Source organism: Anabas testudineus, chromosome 19 (genome assembly GCF_900324465.2).
Source record: "Anabas testudineus chromosome 19, fAnaTes1.2, whole genome shotgun sequence".
NCBI classification, from domain to species: Eukaryota; Metazoa; Chordata; class Actinopteri; order Anabantiformes; family Anabantidae; genus Anabas; species Anabas testudineus.
In genome coordinates this window covers 14,944,789-14,962,095 of record NC_046628.1, presented here as the reverse complement: position 1 = coordinate 14,962,095, position 17,307 = coordinate 14,944,789, and the positions used below count along the sequence as shown (strand labels likewise).

General features: G+C 39.4%; 2 protein-coding genes and 1 non-coding gene across 4 annotated transcripts; 1 reads left to right on the top strand and 2 right to left on the bottom strand.

Moving 5' to 3' along the window:
- Positions 1-441: 441 nt before the first annotated feature.
- trnac-gca lies at positions 442-513 on the bottom strand. Its single transcript has one exon. It is a non-coding gene; the product is annotated as a tRNA-Cys (tRNA).
- An 837-nt stretch (positions 514-1,350) lies between these two features.
- LOC113156487 (LIM and SH3 domain protein 1-like) lies at positions 1,351-10,212 on the top strand. 2 transcript variants are annotated; one of them, XM_026351659.1, is made up of 8 exons: positions 1,351-1,543; positions 2,498-2,592; positions 3,387-3,471; positions 4,679-4,786; positions 5,886-5,993; positions 7,902-7,971; positions 8,084-8,172; positions 9,412-10,212. In XM_026351659.1, exons 1-8 carry the CDS (start codon positions 1,475-1,477, stop codon positions 9,580-9,582), a joined length of 795 nt encoding a protein of 264 aa, XP_026207444.1. In that variant the 5' UTR covers positions 1,351-1,474; the 3' UTR covers positions 9,583-10,212. The 2 variants fall into 2 exon arrangements, with proteins under 2 accessions (XP_026207444.1, XP_026207445.1); XM_026351660.1 differs by lacking the exon at positions 4,679-4,786.
- On the bottom strand, positions 10,212-16,223 carry LOC113156485 (kelch domain-containing protein 1-like). Its single transcript, XM_026351658.1, has 13 exons — positions 15,950-16,223; positions 15,206-15,276; positions 14,980-15,097; positions 14,353-14,465; positions 14,006-14,096; positions 13,232-13,330; positions 13,017-13,091; positions 12,375-12,433; positions 12,170-12,282; positions 11,688-11,760; positions 11,437-11,521; positions 10,930-11,009; positions 10,212-10,611 (listed from the first exon to the last, which is right to left on the bottom strand). The coding sequence occupies exons 1-13, from the start codon at positions 16,052-16,054 to the stop codon at positions 10,476-10,478; spliced, it is 1,218 nt and encodes a 405-aa protein (XP_026207443.1). The 5' UTR covers positions 16,055-16,223; the 3' UTR covers positions 10,212-10,475.
- Positions 16,224-17,307: the final 1,084 nt, after the last annotated feature.

Sequence of the window (17,307 nt, the reverse complement as noted above, 5' to 3'; positions counted from 1 at the left end):
AAACGAAGTTAGACGTTAACCTTAGCTAATTAGCATGTAACATTACTGTTAGCTTAGCTGCCCTTGATTGCTCAGATAGCTGATTAGAATAAATAACGCTAATAGCAAACAAAAAAGCCAATTATTAAGTATCTGTGTTAATATTTGACTTACATGTCGGTGGGGACGCATTAAAAGGCAAAACAATGGAAGTAACACGTGTTTGGACTTTAATTATTCAACTAGAATAACTTTTAAACTTGAACTTCTTCCAACCTTTAGCTAACATTAGCAGCCACGGTGGAATGTACCATTTTAAAGAGAGCTGTGAATTAGGGAAGACTAAAATGAAACGTGCTATAATAATAATTTAAATATTCTAACTAATACAAATGAGTATAAAACAGATAAAATACACATTTACCGTCACAGATTTGTTTAAATTGCAATTCGCAGGAAAAGAGGGGGCACCCGGATTTGAACCGGGGACCTCTTGATCTGCAGTCAAATGCTCTACCACTGAGCTATACCCCCGGTGACAGCCACCGCAGAGGTTCAGTATTTAACCAATGATAAATGAGTTCACGGTGCGTGTTTGAGGTTTTTATCGTGCGCCGCCGAGCTGCGACACAGAAATCTACTGTTAAATGATTCGGCACCGTTTAAAAACCTAAAACACACCGTAAAATAAAAGAAAGAAAATGGCAGACTATGTTGTAATACGTGTTAATGTCCGACAGGGGGCGCCAGCTGCCGGGTCCTCTAACCTACTTTACAGTTTATTAAACTTAATTCGTTTTTCCTTTTTTATTTCTAAACGTAAAAGTAAGTTCAAAGTAGAATTAGAAATAATGTACATATTTTTTTCAACCTTGCTTTTTTCTAGAAAAAACAACCTCATAAATTGTTATATTTTTCAGCGATGTATGTATCTATCTACTATCTAAAAATCATATTGTGTTTACCATGAACACTAATTAATTAATTAACTAAATATCTTTTTAAGGTTCCCTGAGCTTAGTGCATTGGGTGATGCCTTCAGGTGCTTCGCAGAAACTTGTATTCCACAAAATCGGGATGTGCAGGGTGTGTAAATACAGGTAACAGGTTCCACATATTATTGTTGTTCTTTTAAACACGTTTTCAGATATTTAAAGTTTAAAAAAGTTGGCAAAAGTTATAAAAAACCTTGTAGCCCCCCTAGACTTTTATACAGGCATTAAGTGCATGTTAATTGGACACTTGTGGGGTAATTAACTAACACAGAGCACGTTAAAGTCCTCAAATCCGATGGTTTGTGAAGGCACCGCCGCTCCTCACTCGCTTGACTCCTCCTCACTTTAAGGTCTCGTTCGTATATTCATTGAAATCCTGCAGAGAAAGAGGTCGGTTCGTGTCCCAGCAGCTCATCACAGCCTGTACCTGACTTCTGAACATCTGTTTTACGGGGTTGTCGAGTTTTTCTTCTTGTAGTGTTTGGAAACCCTGCACCATAATGAATCCGCCCTGTGGAAGATGCAAGAAGCCAGTTTACCCCACAGAAAAAATAAATTGCCTTGATAAGGTAAGTTGACTAACCAGTATGTCTGCAAAGATTTATCTTAGAATATTTCTACTATGAATTTTTTTTCAAGTTTGGTGCTTTGTGTTGACAGTTTATATTAATAATAGCTGCCTGAAGCATAATTCATGTGATGTTTACTTTTATTTCAAAAACTATTTTGCAAGAAACGTTGTTATAGTGTTACTGTTCTAATAATTTAAACCAGAATGTACATTTTCCATTCAATGCAACAGAATCATCTCTGTGGTTTTTCACAATTGTCATGTGAACTCTTATTTTTGTGCACACATAACATAAATACGCATACTGCTCAAGGACATACACACACACACACACAAAGGGAGTAATGAGGAGGAAAAAACTCATCCGGTAGATAAACGCTGGCCAGAAACCTCCAGAAAAATGTTAAAATAGATCATGTGTGCGTGTCCCATGTGGTCAGTGCCTGTTTAGATGCACTCTGACCAGATAAAGACGCTGATTGCTGAACTGTGTTGGTTAATTTAATCAATTTAAATACATAATAAAAGTAAACATCAACTGATTACTAAAGCTGCACTTTAACCCAATCAAACTGGGTTAAACTATTCAGTCTATTCACTCACAGTGCACAGGTTACAGTATGTAAACAAACATCTAAACAGGCGATATCCATTTTCATACATACAGATGATGACGTCATTTTGTGACAGACTCATCTCTTATTGGCACTTGTTCAGTGCACAGATGGGAGAAACGGCCCCGCAGCACAGCTGTGCTCCCATGCAGCGCAGTAAAGGAATTTTCCCACTGTTACACAGTTACACTCTTTTTAGTGCATAAATTTAAACAAACAGAAAGACTATATAAGAATCCTGCCGTGGCTGTTGAGCTCAGTTTAATGCACGCCACCAGGATGATTTAAATTTCAATAAACACAATATTTGACAGTTAACATTTGACGTTTCTCTCCAGTATTGGCACAAAGGTTGTTTCAGCTGTGAGGTATGCAAGATGGCCCTGAGCATGACTAACTACAAAGGATTTGAGAAGAAGCCTTACTGCAGTATGTGAGTGTTTATGCCACACTGATCATCCTCATGGTTAAAATGACTAAAACAGCTCAAATAACCCTTAAAGCAACTGGACTTGAAATTAGCAATAGCAGCAAACATTGTCATTTCAGGGAGATTTCAGTTGTTTCATCAGCTAAAACCTTCACTTGTCAGAACAGGAGTAGATTTATTTAAGTGGCTGACACACACAGATGGGCAGTGGAAGCTGCAGTGTGTGGAGGTGATGGAAAAGGGAAGTGTGAACAGACTGAATCATGTGATCTCAACAAATCTTGAAATGTCTGAGCCCAGAAAATGACTTAAATGACAACATTAGCTTTTTGTTGTATTTGTCATGTTTGAAAATACATAAAATATCAGATTGGCTCATGAATGTCAACTGATTAATTCACAACTGTTAGAAATAGTTGTGACATAATTTAGGACGCTAGATAAAATAACCTTTGTTGCAAAGTATGCAATCATACATCATGTGTCACCCCCTCATCTACTTTAGAAAAATGTACCAAAAAACAGCCAAACTTAGAGGAAAGTCTGAAAATTAAGTTACATTTATACCACAGGACTAAGGTTTACCTCAGTTTTTAGCATAAATCTGATAAAGGCCTCAGTAGATTTGGGGAAAACTACATAATTTTTTCCACCAATTATTATTTAACTTCCTTTAGTCGTACACTTTAGCTTCTATGACAATAAAAGCAGATTTAAAAACAATATGCAAACATTATTAATGTGTAAAAGAGGCGGACATGTTCAAATATTTCCGTTGCTCTTCTGTTTTCTTTCAGGCACTACCCCAAAACCTCCTTCACTATAGTGACCGACACCCCCGAGAATCTGCGTCTCAAACAACAGAGCATGCTCAACAGCCAGGTGAGACCATCGTGTCACTCGTCTCTGTCTCTGCTCCAGGATCACTGCTGCTCAGTCTCTGTTTTCTCTCTCAGCCACAGATCCTTGTTTTAATCTCGTTGCGTCACCGTGGCTCTGTGTATCTTTCCCTCGCTATCTGTCGTCCTTACTTAGCTCATTATCTGTCTCACAGCAGGAGAGGAGGACGTACCTCTCGCCTCTGCGCTGATGGCAATTGGATTCAGTCAATTAAATCAAATGAGCCCTTTGACCAAAGGCAAATAAGAGGGCACGTTAGCGTGACTTTGATTGAATGCTGACAAATCCGAGCTTTATACAGTTCAGATGTTTCTGTTAAAAGTGCTGAGTGATCATGAATTAGTCTGAGTTCTTAAAAACACTAAAATCAGTTTTCCTTTCAGGCTGTCGTGTGGCACAGGCTCTTCTCCTCTAGTTTAATCACACTGTTCATGCCAGCAGTTTAAACTGATTAACTGGATAAGTCCTCCGAGTCAGGCAAAATTAAGAGATTCCTTTACCGTCTGAATTTTACAGTAGAGATTCTGGTCTCTCCGCAATGGGCGGCTGCAATTTCCAGAAAGGTTCTCACTCTGAAATAGAGACACATGCATGCTGAAACATTTAAATGTGTTCAATATACAGGAAGATATTTTAGCTTAACATAAACTCACTAAACTAAAGTAAGATGAAGCTTTTACTTATGTCAATTAAATGTTTTTGAGGAACCACATAAAATAAAAGCACCTGAACATTCATATGAATCATATATTTAACTCTTAGAACATTTAATTCACACTAAAGGATGTGTTCTCCTCTCTCTAACTTTCGTCTTCTTCTTTCTCGTCCCGTCCAACCAACACAGTTCTTTGTTTATAACCATAAAAGTCTCGGCAGCGAGGCTCGCTCACTAAGACAGCATATTCCTCATAGCAAGAACATGACTCACTGTGAGTGTATGTGTGTGTGTGTGTGTGTGTGTGTGTGTGTGTGTGTGTAGGGGGGTCTCAGATTTACTTTCAAATAAACATTTCAACTCTGTGTGTTTCCCCCGAGTCTAAACTTACAGGGAAATCTGAATGTGTGAAGAAGATTTAGTGGAAGTGTGCACGCAGCCTCGTGACATCTCCTGTTAGTTGTGGTCTTTCTCGTCTAATGTTGACTGAGCTGGAAATAATGATTCTCCTAAATAATCATTAAACATTTACAGGCGCTCTATAAGGAGGAGTTTGAAAAGAACAAGGGAAAAGGCTTCAGCGTGGTGGCTGACACTCCGGAGATGCAGAGAGTGAAGAAGACACAAGACCAGATCAGTCACGTACGTCCGGTTCACCTAGAAAACCGCAAGAACGCCGGAAAACTAATTCTTAACTTCAGTCCTTCGTCACCTCTTCACAGTCACGACAATTAAACGAAACTAATCTATTTCTTCTTTTCTTATTAGCGACATCAGGGAGGTGTTAAGTTTATTATGTGGCATCTCTTCAACCTCTAAGTCTGTATGTGTTTATGAATGTCTGCATGTCTGCATGTGTTGTCATAGAGTCATGTTAACCTGTCTGTTAAACCTGGTTTGGATTCAGTGCTGCATTCAGGCTATGTAGGATTTATCATTGTTGACTAAACTAAGCAGAGAAATCGCATCAGCCATAAAGTGAAATTATAATGTGGGTGAAATAAAGTAGTATATGTTCATTGCATTTTATCAGATTTTATCAATCTGAATTTGAAAAGTAACAAAAGCTATTAAATACATGTGGTAAAGTAAAAAGTACAATATTTAATGACATGTAGTGAAGTCTGTAGTAGAACTACATAGTAGGGGAAGTTGGAAATACTTAAACACGAGAACCTCGACCTATAACCTAATGTGCAGTTTTACCTCTTCTCTAAAACATCTAACTCTCTGACAAGTGGATTGCAAGTTGATTATTTTTACACACCCTATATTTTACCTATTGTTTTACAAGGGTGAAATGTCACCTAAATACATTTGCATTGAATGCAGCACCGTCCAATAACATCATGTCTGGTGATTTTCATGTTTTCAGGTGAAGTGAAGGATAAGACCCTGCATGGATTCAATATAACAGCTGTTTTTGTCCCGTTGTGTCATTTAATATACTTGTCATAGATCTTAAAGCTGAAGTCGAGATCATGGGAAAGACATGTTCTGGCTGAGAGTTAGATGAGAGCTCGACAGCTTATCTTAACGTAAAGACTAGTTAGTTTTACATAAATGAGCGATCACATGTTAATTAATGACATTTTGTTAATGCTGTGCCGTTTGAGATCAGCGTTAATCGTCTCATTTAGCTCTTGGCATGAAGGTGAATGAATCTATTTACCAAAATATGAAACCATTCTTATATTCTTTATTTACTGTATGTTTGCTAATTTAACTTTATATTTTTCAGGCTCTTTACAAGGAGGAGTTTGAAAAGAACAAGGGGAAAGGCTTCAGCGTGGTGGTCGACACTCCAGAGATGCAGAGACTGAAGAAGACGCAAGACCAAGTCAGTAACGTAAGTGTCTCAGATGTGTCCAGAAACACGTGGTGATGGCGTGAGCTGGTGGTGCTGTTATTTTACAGTGACCATTGCTTCTGATGTCATTTTCAGTAAACTTAAGCTGTGGTAGTTTATGTTTGAAGAAATATGTCAATTTGAGAGTGGTCGTTTATGTACAGTTACAAAGCTGTGGTTGGTTGAATTATTCTTTCAATAGATAAAATCACAAATATTGTGATTCAGTGGTTGGACACTAGGTTGGCCAGAGCACATGCAACACGATGCTAACAGCTTTCATAGGGATTTTTCCTTTGGTAGAACTTATTTCCAGTAAAAACAACGACACTGAGTAGGAATAAGAAGACTGCACTTAACTTCATTAACTTTATTTTTTGTAACTTGGGTAAACTAGAGTTTTGGTTTCTCCAAGAAACCTCATTCAAATCTGCAAATGTTTGACTTCATCTCTGAGAAGAAACTATTAGTGAATCTAAATTCACAATGAAACATCTGGGACGTATCTCACTGTAACAGCGCTGTTCCAAAATGGTGGAGAGCCTGGATGGAGAGAGTGTTGTTTTTTTTGCAAGGGACAAAAACAAACACGGTTGGCCGCATGAAACCAGCTGTTCTGCAGATATGATATGAGCCATTTCACTTTCCTAACAGGAAAACAATACGGTCCAATAACAGGAGCCACAGGACTCGAAGCAGCACAAAGACCTGAGCAGAGAGAACAAGCTGCTGTAGACGGCACTGAAGGATGTCAGAGTACAATCCTGCAGACACACACATGCACATTTCAGACATTTCTCCACGTCCACTGAGGAGCAGCTGCCCTATATGGTCAAAGTCTCTCAGCTGTGGACACAGAGCGAACTCACTGTGTAGACACATTCGTACCACAGTGAAACACACAAACGTTCACTTTCTTTCTCTAATGAGAGCAGAAGTTGCAGAAAGGAATGACGGGTGATAAGCTGCATGTCAAGAGGGCAAAATCTAGGAACTCATCTTTCTGTGGTTGCATTTTTCTTTCTGCCTTTTCTATTTTGTCGTTCTCGCTTCTACACCTCTCCTTTTTATTTCCTCATATTTGCATGTTTTTCATTATTTGCCTCAAGTCTTTTTCCCATAAAGTCATTTTTCTCTTGAGGTCTGTTGAGGACACAGTGGGCTGCTCCTTCTTTTCCTTATTCAACATCCTGTTTCTACTTCCATCCCCTCAGCGCTGTGAGCTTGGGTCACCCTCTCTGTGTCTCTGTCTCTGTGTCCCCTGGTGGACTGTATGTTGCATAAGCATGTGAGAAGTGGAGCCTTCTCGATGCACAAACACAAATCTGTTTCCAGAACATGTTTGTAGAGTTGCCTTTGTGGAGTCAGCTTTAATCAATAAAATAAGACAGTGGTAGATCATAACCAAGCATCTGTTTTATATAGAGCAGAGAAAGCAACTAATAACATCAGCACCACTGGATACCATCAAAATCCAGCCTGGATAAATATTTATATATTTATAAATACTTATTTTAACCATGAATTGAATGCATATGCAGGGTCATAAAGCTCAACACAGGATATTGTAAATGAATAAACGCTATTCCTTTATATTGATTTGAATGATTCATGTTAATGTGCATTTCTAAAGGTGTTTTTTCTTCTTCTTGTATCTGTGAAATGTTATTGATTAATTAAGATGATTATATGAGAACAGGAAGAAGTAAGAAGTTTACTTTCTACTAAAACTAATACTGTCTCTGCAGCTGAGGTTCTGGACTCTATCTTATCGCCTCTCAACACCTAAAATGGAGAGCTACCTCTCCTCAAGGGAGAAATTCAGAGTCAGCTGTTAAACCTCAGAGTGCAGCGCCCTCATGTGGGTTTAATGTATGTGTGTGTGTGTGTGTTGCTGCCTGTTTGCAGATAAAGTACCATGAAGAATTTGAGAAGAGCAAAGTACGAAGTGACGCTCCTCCTCCTGAAAATAGACAAGGTGAGGGACGCCTCCACACACTGACAGATATAAACCTCTAATGAGCTCTATTTACCTTTGTGTTTCTGTATTAACTCTGTGTGTGTGTGTGTGTGTGTGTGTGTGTGTGTAGACGATCAAGAGCAGCCATCCAACACTGAAAGATTCAACCACCCAGCTGGACAACTGCGCCCTGCTGCTGTAGCACCATCTAGTGGAGGGGTAAGGAGAGGACAACTAAACATTGCACTCGTATGTGGGTTTTTAATATGTTGCTCCAAAACCATTGTAACAGCCTCAGCTCACATGTGACAGGAATCTAAGTGAAGTTCTTCCAAACCAAACCAACAACACTATTTCTTTACAGACCATCTTTTGTCCACAGGGTTGTTGCCATGTTGAAAAAGGAAGCAGCCTTCCCGATACTGTTACCACAAAGTTAGAAGCATGTTGTTGCTAAGATATAATTGAATGCAGCCTCATTAAGCTCATTTAAATGGAACTAAGGGGCAACAGTCAAAACCATGAAAAACTGCACAATCAAAAGTACACAAAAAGTCAAGAGTGTCCACAAACGCTTGGCCACACAGGGTGCTGTATTTGTGTGTGGTGCTAAGCTTGTTTTGTAATATACATCTTTTTGTTTTTTGTTCCTTCCACTTATGTCAGCACAGTTTCTGTGTGTGCTGGTGCATTAGTGTTTGTACAGTTCACAGTGGCTCCACACAAACTCCAAACTGCTTCTCTTTTTGTACTTTTGTGGTTTAGATTTAATTTTAAATGCAATGAAATCACTGATTTGCCCATTAGTCTGCATTTAAAAACCCATGACAACATAAAACCCTATATGCTTTAAAACATTTCTTGTAATGTGTCTAGAACTTGAGTGGAGTCCACCTGATAAATTGAAGTGACGGGATATAGTTTAGAAAGGCACACACCTGGTTACACAATTCACTCAGCATATCAGAACAAAAACCAAGACAGGAAGTCCAGCAAGCTCTCTGTAGACCTCAGTGATGAAATGGTTGTCAGGCACACATCAGGGTGTACATATGACCCTAAAGCTTTGAGTTTCCCAGAAGCACAGTGGCTTCAGCAGTTGTGAAATGGAGTCTCTCTGAATTAGTCATCTAAGGAACCAGAAGAGTTGAGCCTAGTTCTCTCTCCTCTGCAGATATGGACACGTTTTTCCATCATTTCACCATTTTGGTCTTTTGGTAGAATAATTAAAAGACATTTTGTGCAAAAAGGCATAGGACAGGAGATTTTCTCAAGTTGGATTTACGTCAGCTGAACGTCAAGAACTCTGTCTGCAACACAACAAATGACAACCTCTCATTACTTCAGCTGAGAATACTGCATGTTCAGGTTTATGTGTCCACTAAGTAGTAGTAGTTACAGGTCTGTGTCAGCCCCTCTGTTCATTCATTTTCTTTGTGTGTGTGCGTTTCCACCTAGCACTACCAGGCCATGTACAGCTACACAGCAGCAGAAAAGGATGAAGTCTCTCTCCAGGAAGGGGACCTGATCTTGGACGTGGAGCCCATAGATGAGGGATGGGTGTTTGGATGCAACCAGCGCACGGGGCAACGGGGTATGCTCCCTGCAAACTACGTCCGGCCTGTGTGAAGTGACTGGACCGGTCCAACAGACATTAGGCCGTCCAAAGTTCCAGCATGAGCTACTCTGTGAATTTGTCGCCACCTAGTCAGACTTCTTCTCTAAATCACCTGTTGCAAACGAAGAGCATTGCTTCTAAAACTGATCAGTCCGATTCTGCTTTGCCTCTGTTTGTTGGTCAAGATATACCCAATTACACAATATAGGTTACTGGGGGGAGGGGTCATCTTCAGTGTAAATTAGACTTCAAGATATAATGTATGCAATAGAAACAGATGAAGTCAGAGGAGAGGTGAGCAATAAACTCAAATTAATAAAAAGTTAAAGTTCAGAAATCAACACATTAAGTCTCGGGTAACATTTACATGTTATTTAGCAGTAAAGTGCATTCAGACATTCAGACACTGTTGCATTTAAGTGTCTGATCTATTGACTGACTGCTTGTATATTGCGTAACACTTAAAGAGTTTGATGCATTAAGAAAGGCATACATCAAATGAACACATGAAGTATTTATCTATGTTACACTAGTAAAGACTAAAAGATAATTCTGATTAATTCATGCTTCTGTTCCATGTGACATGTCTGGATTACACTAATGTATTGTTCAATGTGGAAATAAACGCAGAACAAATACAATATATCAATACCTTTATTCAACAACAAAATGCACAATATCAAATTACATGGAGTAAAATTTTACCTAATCAATGTTGATTGTTTAAAATAAGAAAAAAAAATAAACCTTTATTTACAGAGTATGTTTTTGTTAAGTTAAAACAATGATTCAGCACCATGTTTTTTTAAATTATAAACATGAAAACTCACATTTGACACAAAATCAAAGCTCTTTGTAGTAAATGACCGGCTGAGACTCTCGTCACTCTAAAAATCAGCCCCCTTCAAGCCGTCAGGACTGGCTGCATGTTGGAGAAGAAGGTCACTCTCTTCTTGACCTTGTTGCTCAGTTTTGATGGCAGCCAATTTATCTGCTTCCCAAACAGCTCGGGGTTTTTTCCTATGAAGTCCTCACACAATCTAAACCGGAAATTACATCGATTAATGATTAACTACAGCGATAGTCCGACAATGAGGTGTGTGTGTGCAGGATGCATCCTAATGACTGAGGGACGAGCTACAGTGAGGTTTGCTTAGCACCAAATACCCGAACAACAATTTCATCAGCTTCTGCTACACTTGCATGTGTGCTGATGATTAAATTTCATCCTTAAAACTGAAAACTAAAAGTTGAATGTGGCGAACTGTAAATAGTCTTTATGAGCATGTGACACCACTAAAGCCCTGAACACCCTCACACAGGCGATAACATGGCTGATAATGTGCAGTTTCTCCTACCTGAAGAGGGAGTAGGGCTGCGTCTGAAAGATGATCACATCCCGGCAGTGATTTTGTGATGGAGCCCTCAGAACAGCCACCTGATAACAAGAGGGTTGACAATGAGTATAGATGACAGACGAGACAGACAGCGCCACCATGAAATCAGTATTGGTAGTGAAATGTCTATAACTGCCTCCCTAGGTTCACATTTGTTAAATATTGAACATTTAATGCCCAAAACTACTTTTTCATGCAGCAGTTTTACTGATTCAGAGATATTATTAGTTCAAATAGAGTCACGTCAGGAATGTACTGTAGCTCAGAGGAATTATTTTGCAATCTTTGGTTAACGTCTGCACAAAAGATTACGCTGCACAACATTTTACTCAAAGACCTTGTTGTGAATCTAAAAATAAACCTCTCAAACAGCTTTAACTTTAACCATTAGAGGACAGAGTAGAGTTCACAAAAGTAGAAACAGATCTATGACAAAAGGAGCAATTGAGAAGCTTTCTCATTACGTACCGAGTCCATGAGGATGCACAGGTTGCTGCTTCCCCCAAACACGACAACATCGTTGTCATTTCCCAGACACGCTGTGTGACACACCCTGATGAAACAGGAATTGTGGTGGATGAAAGTTGTAATGAGCTAGAGACTCCTCCTCCATATTTTTAACCTTCATTTAAAACAGATTCTCTCTTTCAGCATCAGGCAGATCACATTCACACATCCACACCTGTAGTCTACCACCTTTTCAATGACAAATGTAGTACCTGGGCTTGTCGTTGTGGGGATGTGTCAACTTGTTCCATCCTCTGTTTTGTGTATTAAACTGCCAGGCATCATCTAGAAAAAAGAAAAGCTCAATCAAATTTATGTTAAAGAAGTGAAAACAAACCAAAGATTGGTTGAGAAGTCATCTTATTACAATTGCATTAAAAAAAAAAAAAAAAAAAAAAAAAAGTCCTTCAACTTTGGGCGCACTTGTTGAAGGGAGATTGTGACATAATATGTAGATAACATGTTTTTCCTGATAAATGACCTAAAATACTTAATAGTCAACATACTGGAAAAAAAACAAACTACAAGGAGACAACGACACAAAACAAATATAACATTTGTAGTTGTAAAAAGTTCATGGGACCGATTCTTACTCATGCAGCAGGAGGCGTGCAGTGTGGAGACTTGAGAGCATGCAGGCTGAAATGAAGAAATTAAAGAACGGATCGATACTTACGTCGTAGCCGTGACTTACTGAGTGTATTTCCATCCACACCAAGACCGCCAAATATGAAGAGGGTATGATCCGATATGGGCGTCATGGTGTGCATAGAGCGTCCAAGTGGTGCACAGGAAGATCGGATGTCACTGCAAGAGGCCGAGTAGAACGGAACAGCACTGGTTAATTACTGGATTAAAAATAAAGATGTAAACATGAATGCATGTGAAGAGGGTTTTACAATTGAGTCCAGGTCCAGGTTTCCAGGTCTAAGCAGAACATGTCCAACTCTGCTGTCTCCTGCAGACAATAACATACGCTCCATGTGAGATGAATACAGTCCAAGAGAGTAATTAAACTGTGAGCCAGCACAGCATTTACATCAATACATACTGTAAACCCCAATATTAGAAGTACCGTATATGTTTCATTAACATGTCTTCTAGTTTCAGGAGACTAGAAGACCGTGGAACCTGGCTGCAGGGATTCAGGGATGTTGAATGATACAGCCTCACAGTCTGTTTAAGTTCAACTCAACTGGGGTTGAGGTCTGGAACTTGTGCAGACCAGTCACGCCATTCCACACCAAACTCGAAGAAAACCATTTTTTAAAATAGATCTGACTTTGTGCACAGGACCTCGTCACGTCACAACAGGAAAGGGATGTTGAAACAGGAAAGGGCTTTCCCCAAACTCTTACCACAAAGTTGGGAGTGCACCATTGTCTGTCTTAAAACAGCTCTGTATGCTGAAGTATTAAGATATCCCTTAATTGGAACTGAGAGGTCAAGATGACCTCAGGTACACAAAAGCATGTGGACCTTGGCTATAAATTGTTTACTGTGATGCAGATTAAAGTGCTTAGCAAGTTGAGGGAACTCACCACTCCACCAGAGATGTAACCTTTCTTTCCTAAAAGGGCACTGGCATGGCAGCCTCTGGGGGCAGGACCAGGACCCTGCACATAAAAACAAAACCAAACTACATTCATACCATAAAACCTGCATGCATCTTCAACTGTATCAATGCCATTACTAAAATTATTAATACTTAATGCTCAGTAAACTCAAATCTGATATGAAACCATGTTTTACTCACTCGAGTCTCCGGCATGCTCCACGTAGCAGTGTGCGTATCAAAAACAATAACTTCATTGTTCCAGCCCCAGCACCTAAATAATGTGTCTCCAATTGTCATCTAAATGGACAAAAGAAAAACATATATCTCATATGGTGCTGAATCATTTTAATTAAAGAAAATGTAGATTGAAGTTTGCACACAGTAACATATGCTCCATTTCAAGTACCCCAGAGGGCCAAATAGGACCAAGTAGCACCATGACGATGCATTTTTATGCAGATGATCTGATGTTATTCTAAACTGTATACATCACACCAGTTTCTGCTCCTTAACGGAGTGAAAATGTTCTGATTAAACTCACAGAAGTTATATTGTCTCCAATAAATGTAACTTTCACTTATTTCACTTAAACATGAAAGCAAAGGAGCATGTTATACTTTCCACATTGAATTTTTAATCCCGTGTTAGCAAATTTTCTTCTACATCAGAAATAATCCGTTTTCAAGATAATGAATCTACTGTCTGCTTTCTTTCTGAAGACTGTTGAAAACTAAGAGTTATTAATTCCACATTTGTATATTTAAAGTACATCTAGATATGAAAATTCATCATCTTTAGTCCTCGTTTTGTTCCTGCTGTTGAAAAAAAATTATTCAATGAATGTTTGTTTGCATTTTATTAATTTTGTAATTGATGGTTTTGATAAGTGCTTAGTCACAATATTCAGGTCATTTGTTGAATACTTCATACTAATAATTAGCTATGCTATAATAATTCCTTGTAGTCACCTACCCAGGACATCTCTTCAACGACAAAGCTGGATGGTGGCGTGTTTCGTACCTCCCCAATGGTTTTGCACCCGTAGCCACCAAAATAAATTAATCTGCACCAAGAAACAAGAGAAAACACTGAATTCTTCACATAATTCAACATAATGCAACACATGAAACAACAAAAAGGACATTAAGTCACCCCCCTTTTCAGATGCTTAAGCTACTTTAAATGCTAAATGACACATTCTTCAGGGTGAAAACTCTCATGCTGAGGGTGTGAACAGTTGCTTGGAAGCTCAGCTGGAACTCATTTGCATCCGTTCATATGCGCTGGTCCAGCTGTGATTTCCTACAGATCGAACTGACCTGTCTCTGTGCACCCAGCAGGAGTGTTTGTTACGAGGCGACGGCGTCGTTCCCTTCGTGTCTGTCACTTTCTTCCATAAGTAGCACTGCTCCGTAAGGTCAAGACTGAACATCTGCAGACGTAAAGGGAAGTAATTCACCCCATTATTGAAAGATGAGACTTCTCATACAAAGAACATGTTGAGGGTCTGAACCATTAAAGGACTTCATTTATAAAACCAAAGAGTCCAGTCTAGCTAAAGCATTCCTCTCTGCATTTTATTTAGATTTTAGCCACCAACTCATCACAGCATTAACTGGATGTAAACCTTTTGCTTTCACCAACAGCTGTCAGACCAGATGGTCGTGCTGGACCAGTTTATTAGCTGCTGTATTTTTGTCCACACATTAGGGCTGGGAATAATTTGCAAGACAAATTTTACCTCAAAACATACCATGCATTCAAATGTTACATTCAAAACATATTTTATGAACAATGCAAATGTTTGAAGTTAGTTTTTAACACGTGCAACTATTCAAAATCCTACTCAGAGCAGCCATATGTTTATTTAACAACACTGTTTTATGTTTCAGCTACTTCAGCGAATAGCAAGGGTGCAACATGTGGTTTTCCCCCTGGTAACTCACTTGGTTGGTGTATCCAGTGGGGTCACATCCTCCAAAGATGTAGAGTTTTCCATTAGCGTGAGAGCCGCAGAAGCCTGATAAGTCTGGAGGGATGTCTCCAGTAATCTTCCTGTGCTCCCTGTCACACAAAAGAGACAAAGGGTGGTGAGAGAGAGTTAGTTTAACAGTTTTTAAATGTCAAGGTGACACCGTGTTCATCTCAGCTGATAAACAGCTTCTATCTTACCACGTCCCACTGTCCAAATCACAGAGCCATATCTCATCACCCGGCAACATGACATCCTCTCCTGCAACCACCTGGGAGAAGACGGAGGAGATTTACAGTCATGTACTGCATGAAAACACTGTGTACTTGTTCTTTTATCTTCTGGACAAAACTACATAAACACAGTGGCACCATTTCAGTTCCAAAACTGACCACAAACATCAACACAGACCATGATGTTCCTGTTTATTTATATGACTCCACATTTTCTGATGCTGTACAAACTGTAGATGAACAAACAACATAAATGAATTTATAATGCGAGAAGTGTTGCAACATGTTCCTGCAGTTAAAGTTTCATATAAAGATCCTAAGTATTCAGCAGCTTAGACATGCATGGCTGTTCATCTGCAGGCCAACATGTTTTCTATGCAGATTATGCAGCTAGAACAGCCCTCAGTAAATTAAACCATATGATGGGCTGTTATGATTTAATATTTAGTCTACTCCCCTTATAATAAATAGACCAACATTCAACTTTCAATTATTGAATTCAAAATTCAACTAATGTGCTCTAATATAAAAACATCATCATAAACCAGAAACTGGCAGGTTAAAGAGTTAATTAGTAAATTATGCTCAACTCGCCATTTACTAGAAAACATGCGCTTTGGAGTAATAATAGGAGCAACAAAGAAGTCATGGAGGCTTCTCGTGACGTGGCTCGGCGCAGATTTACCTGCACAGGTACATTAGTGCACTTACCTGGTAACCTCCCCAGACATACAACAGGTTGTTGTCTGTGAACGCCGTGTGGCTGCTCCTCTCCAGCCGGCTCAGCGCTGCGTCTCTCTCTGCAGCAGCATCCATCCCAAACTCGGACTCCGTGACTCTCCGCTCAGATAAAAACAACTAAAATGGTTACCGGAGGGGGGAAAGCCAGCAGGAATGCTGTGGTGGCTCATACAGAGAGAGCACAGACCCGACCTGCTGCTCCGGCTGCACGGCGCACAGAAAAGCCGACTGGATTGGTGCCGTGGCCAAACGTGTTTTTCAGGCTTATTTACTCCTCCCATCAGCATGGTCACTGTTTAGTTATGCAATTACTTCTCCCTGCAATGGTGCTTTAAAGAGGGTGGGGGGTCGATCACTTTGACTCTTCTGGGTTGCAGCATCACTACTATTTCAGTAGTTTATAAAGACTTTAATAGTTATTTATTTTATTTCTGCTGTTTGCTTTTAATGAAGTGAAACGTGATCAGGCCAAGTTGCACAGAGAACCACACTCAGACTCATCAAACACAGGTGTTCCTCATTTCAGCATCCTTGGCTGGTGATACTGAACATGCTGCAAGGGAGCGATTTGCTGCACCTGTGCAAAAGTCCACAACACGAGATCAGTGGCTTCACAGCAGATATGTTCATTTATTCCAGTTTCAAATGAATGCATGTTTTCAGATCTGTTTTGGAAGCTCCTGTGCTCACTAATAGATCTGTTTCTGCCTGATTTCAATATAAAGGATGGGGGGACATCAACAGTAAACAGGGCTGTATGAGTCACGGGTGAGCTCGTGTCAGGGGGCACCACCAGCTGGAGGGGCGCCAAACTGTTTGGACATGAGTTTCAGACGATGAACTGAAACATTAGTAAAATAAAACACTGCACAAACTATGTTGATTTACACTCCCTGTAACAACGAACCTGCTGAAACCTGTAACTTTCATCCAGAACGAGACCTGCACAGGAGATAATTTACAACAATACAGACACAGCGAGTGTTCGTTAAGCTGTTTCACTAATTTTAACAGTTTGTAATTATTTAAAAAAGTATTTAATAAGTGCACAGAGGAGGAAAAGGTAGCAATTTTACTTTGTAGAAATATAAAATCACTAATAAAATGAAAACCTCACATACAAGCAACTGAAAATTGTAGTTAGTCCTAGAGTAAATGTACTCGTTTACATTCCACCACTGATTTAACAACAGGTTCCACTAGTCTAGCCACTAATCATCGCTCTGGTATGATAAATCTACCACAACCTTGACTAGTTTTATTAAATAAAGGAACATGGTATCAGAATGAATTGTCTAAGCTAACTAGCGTGCTAACAGCTTACTGCT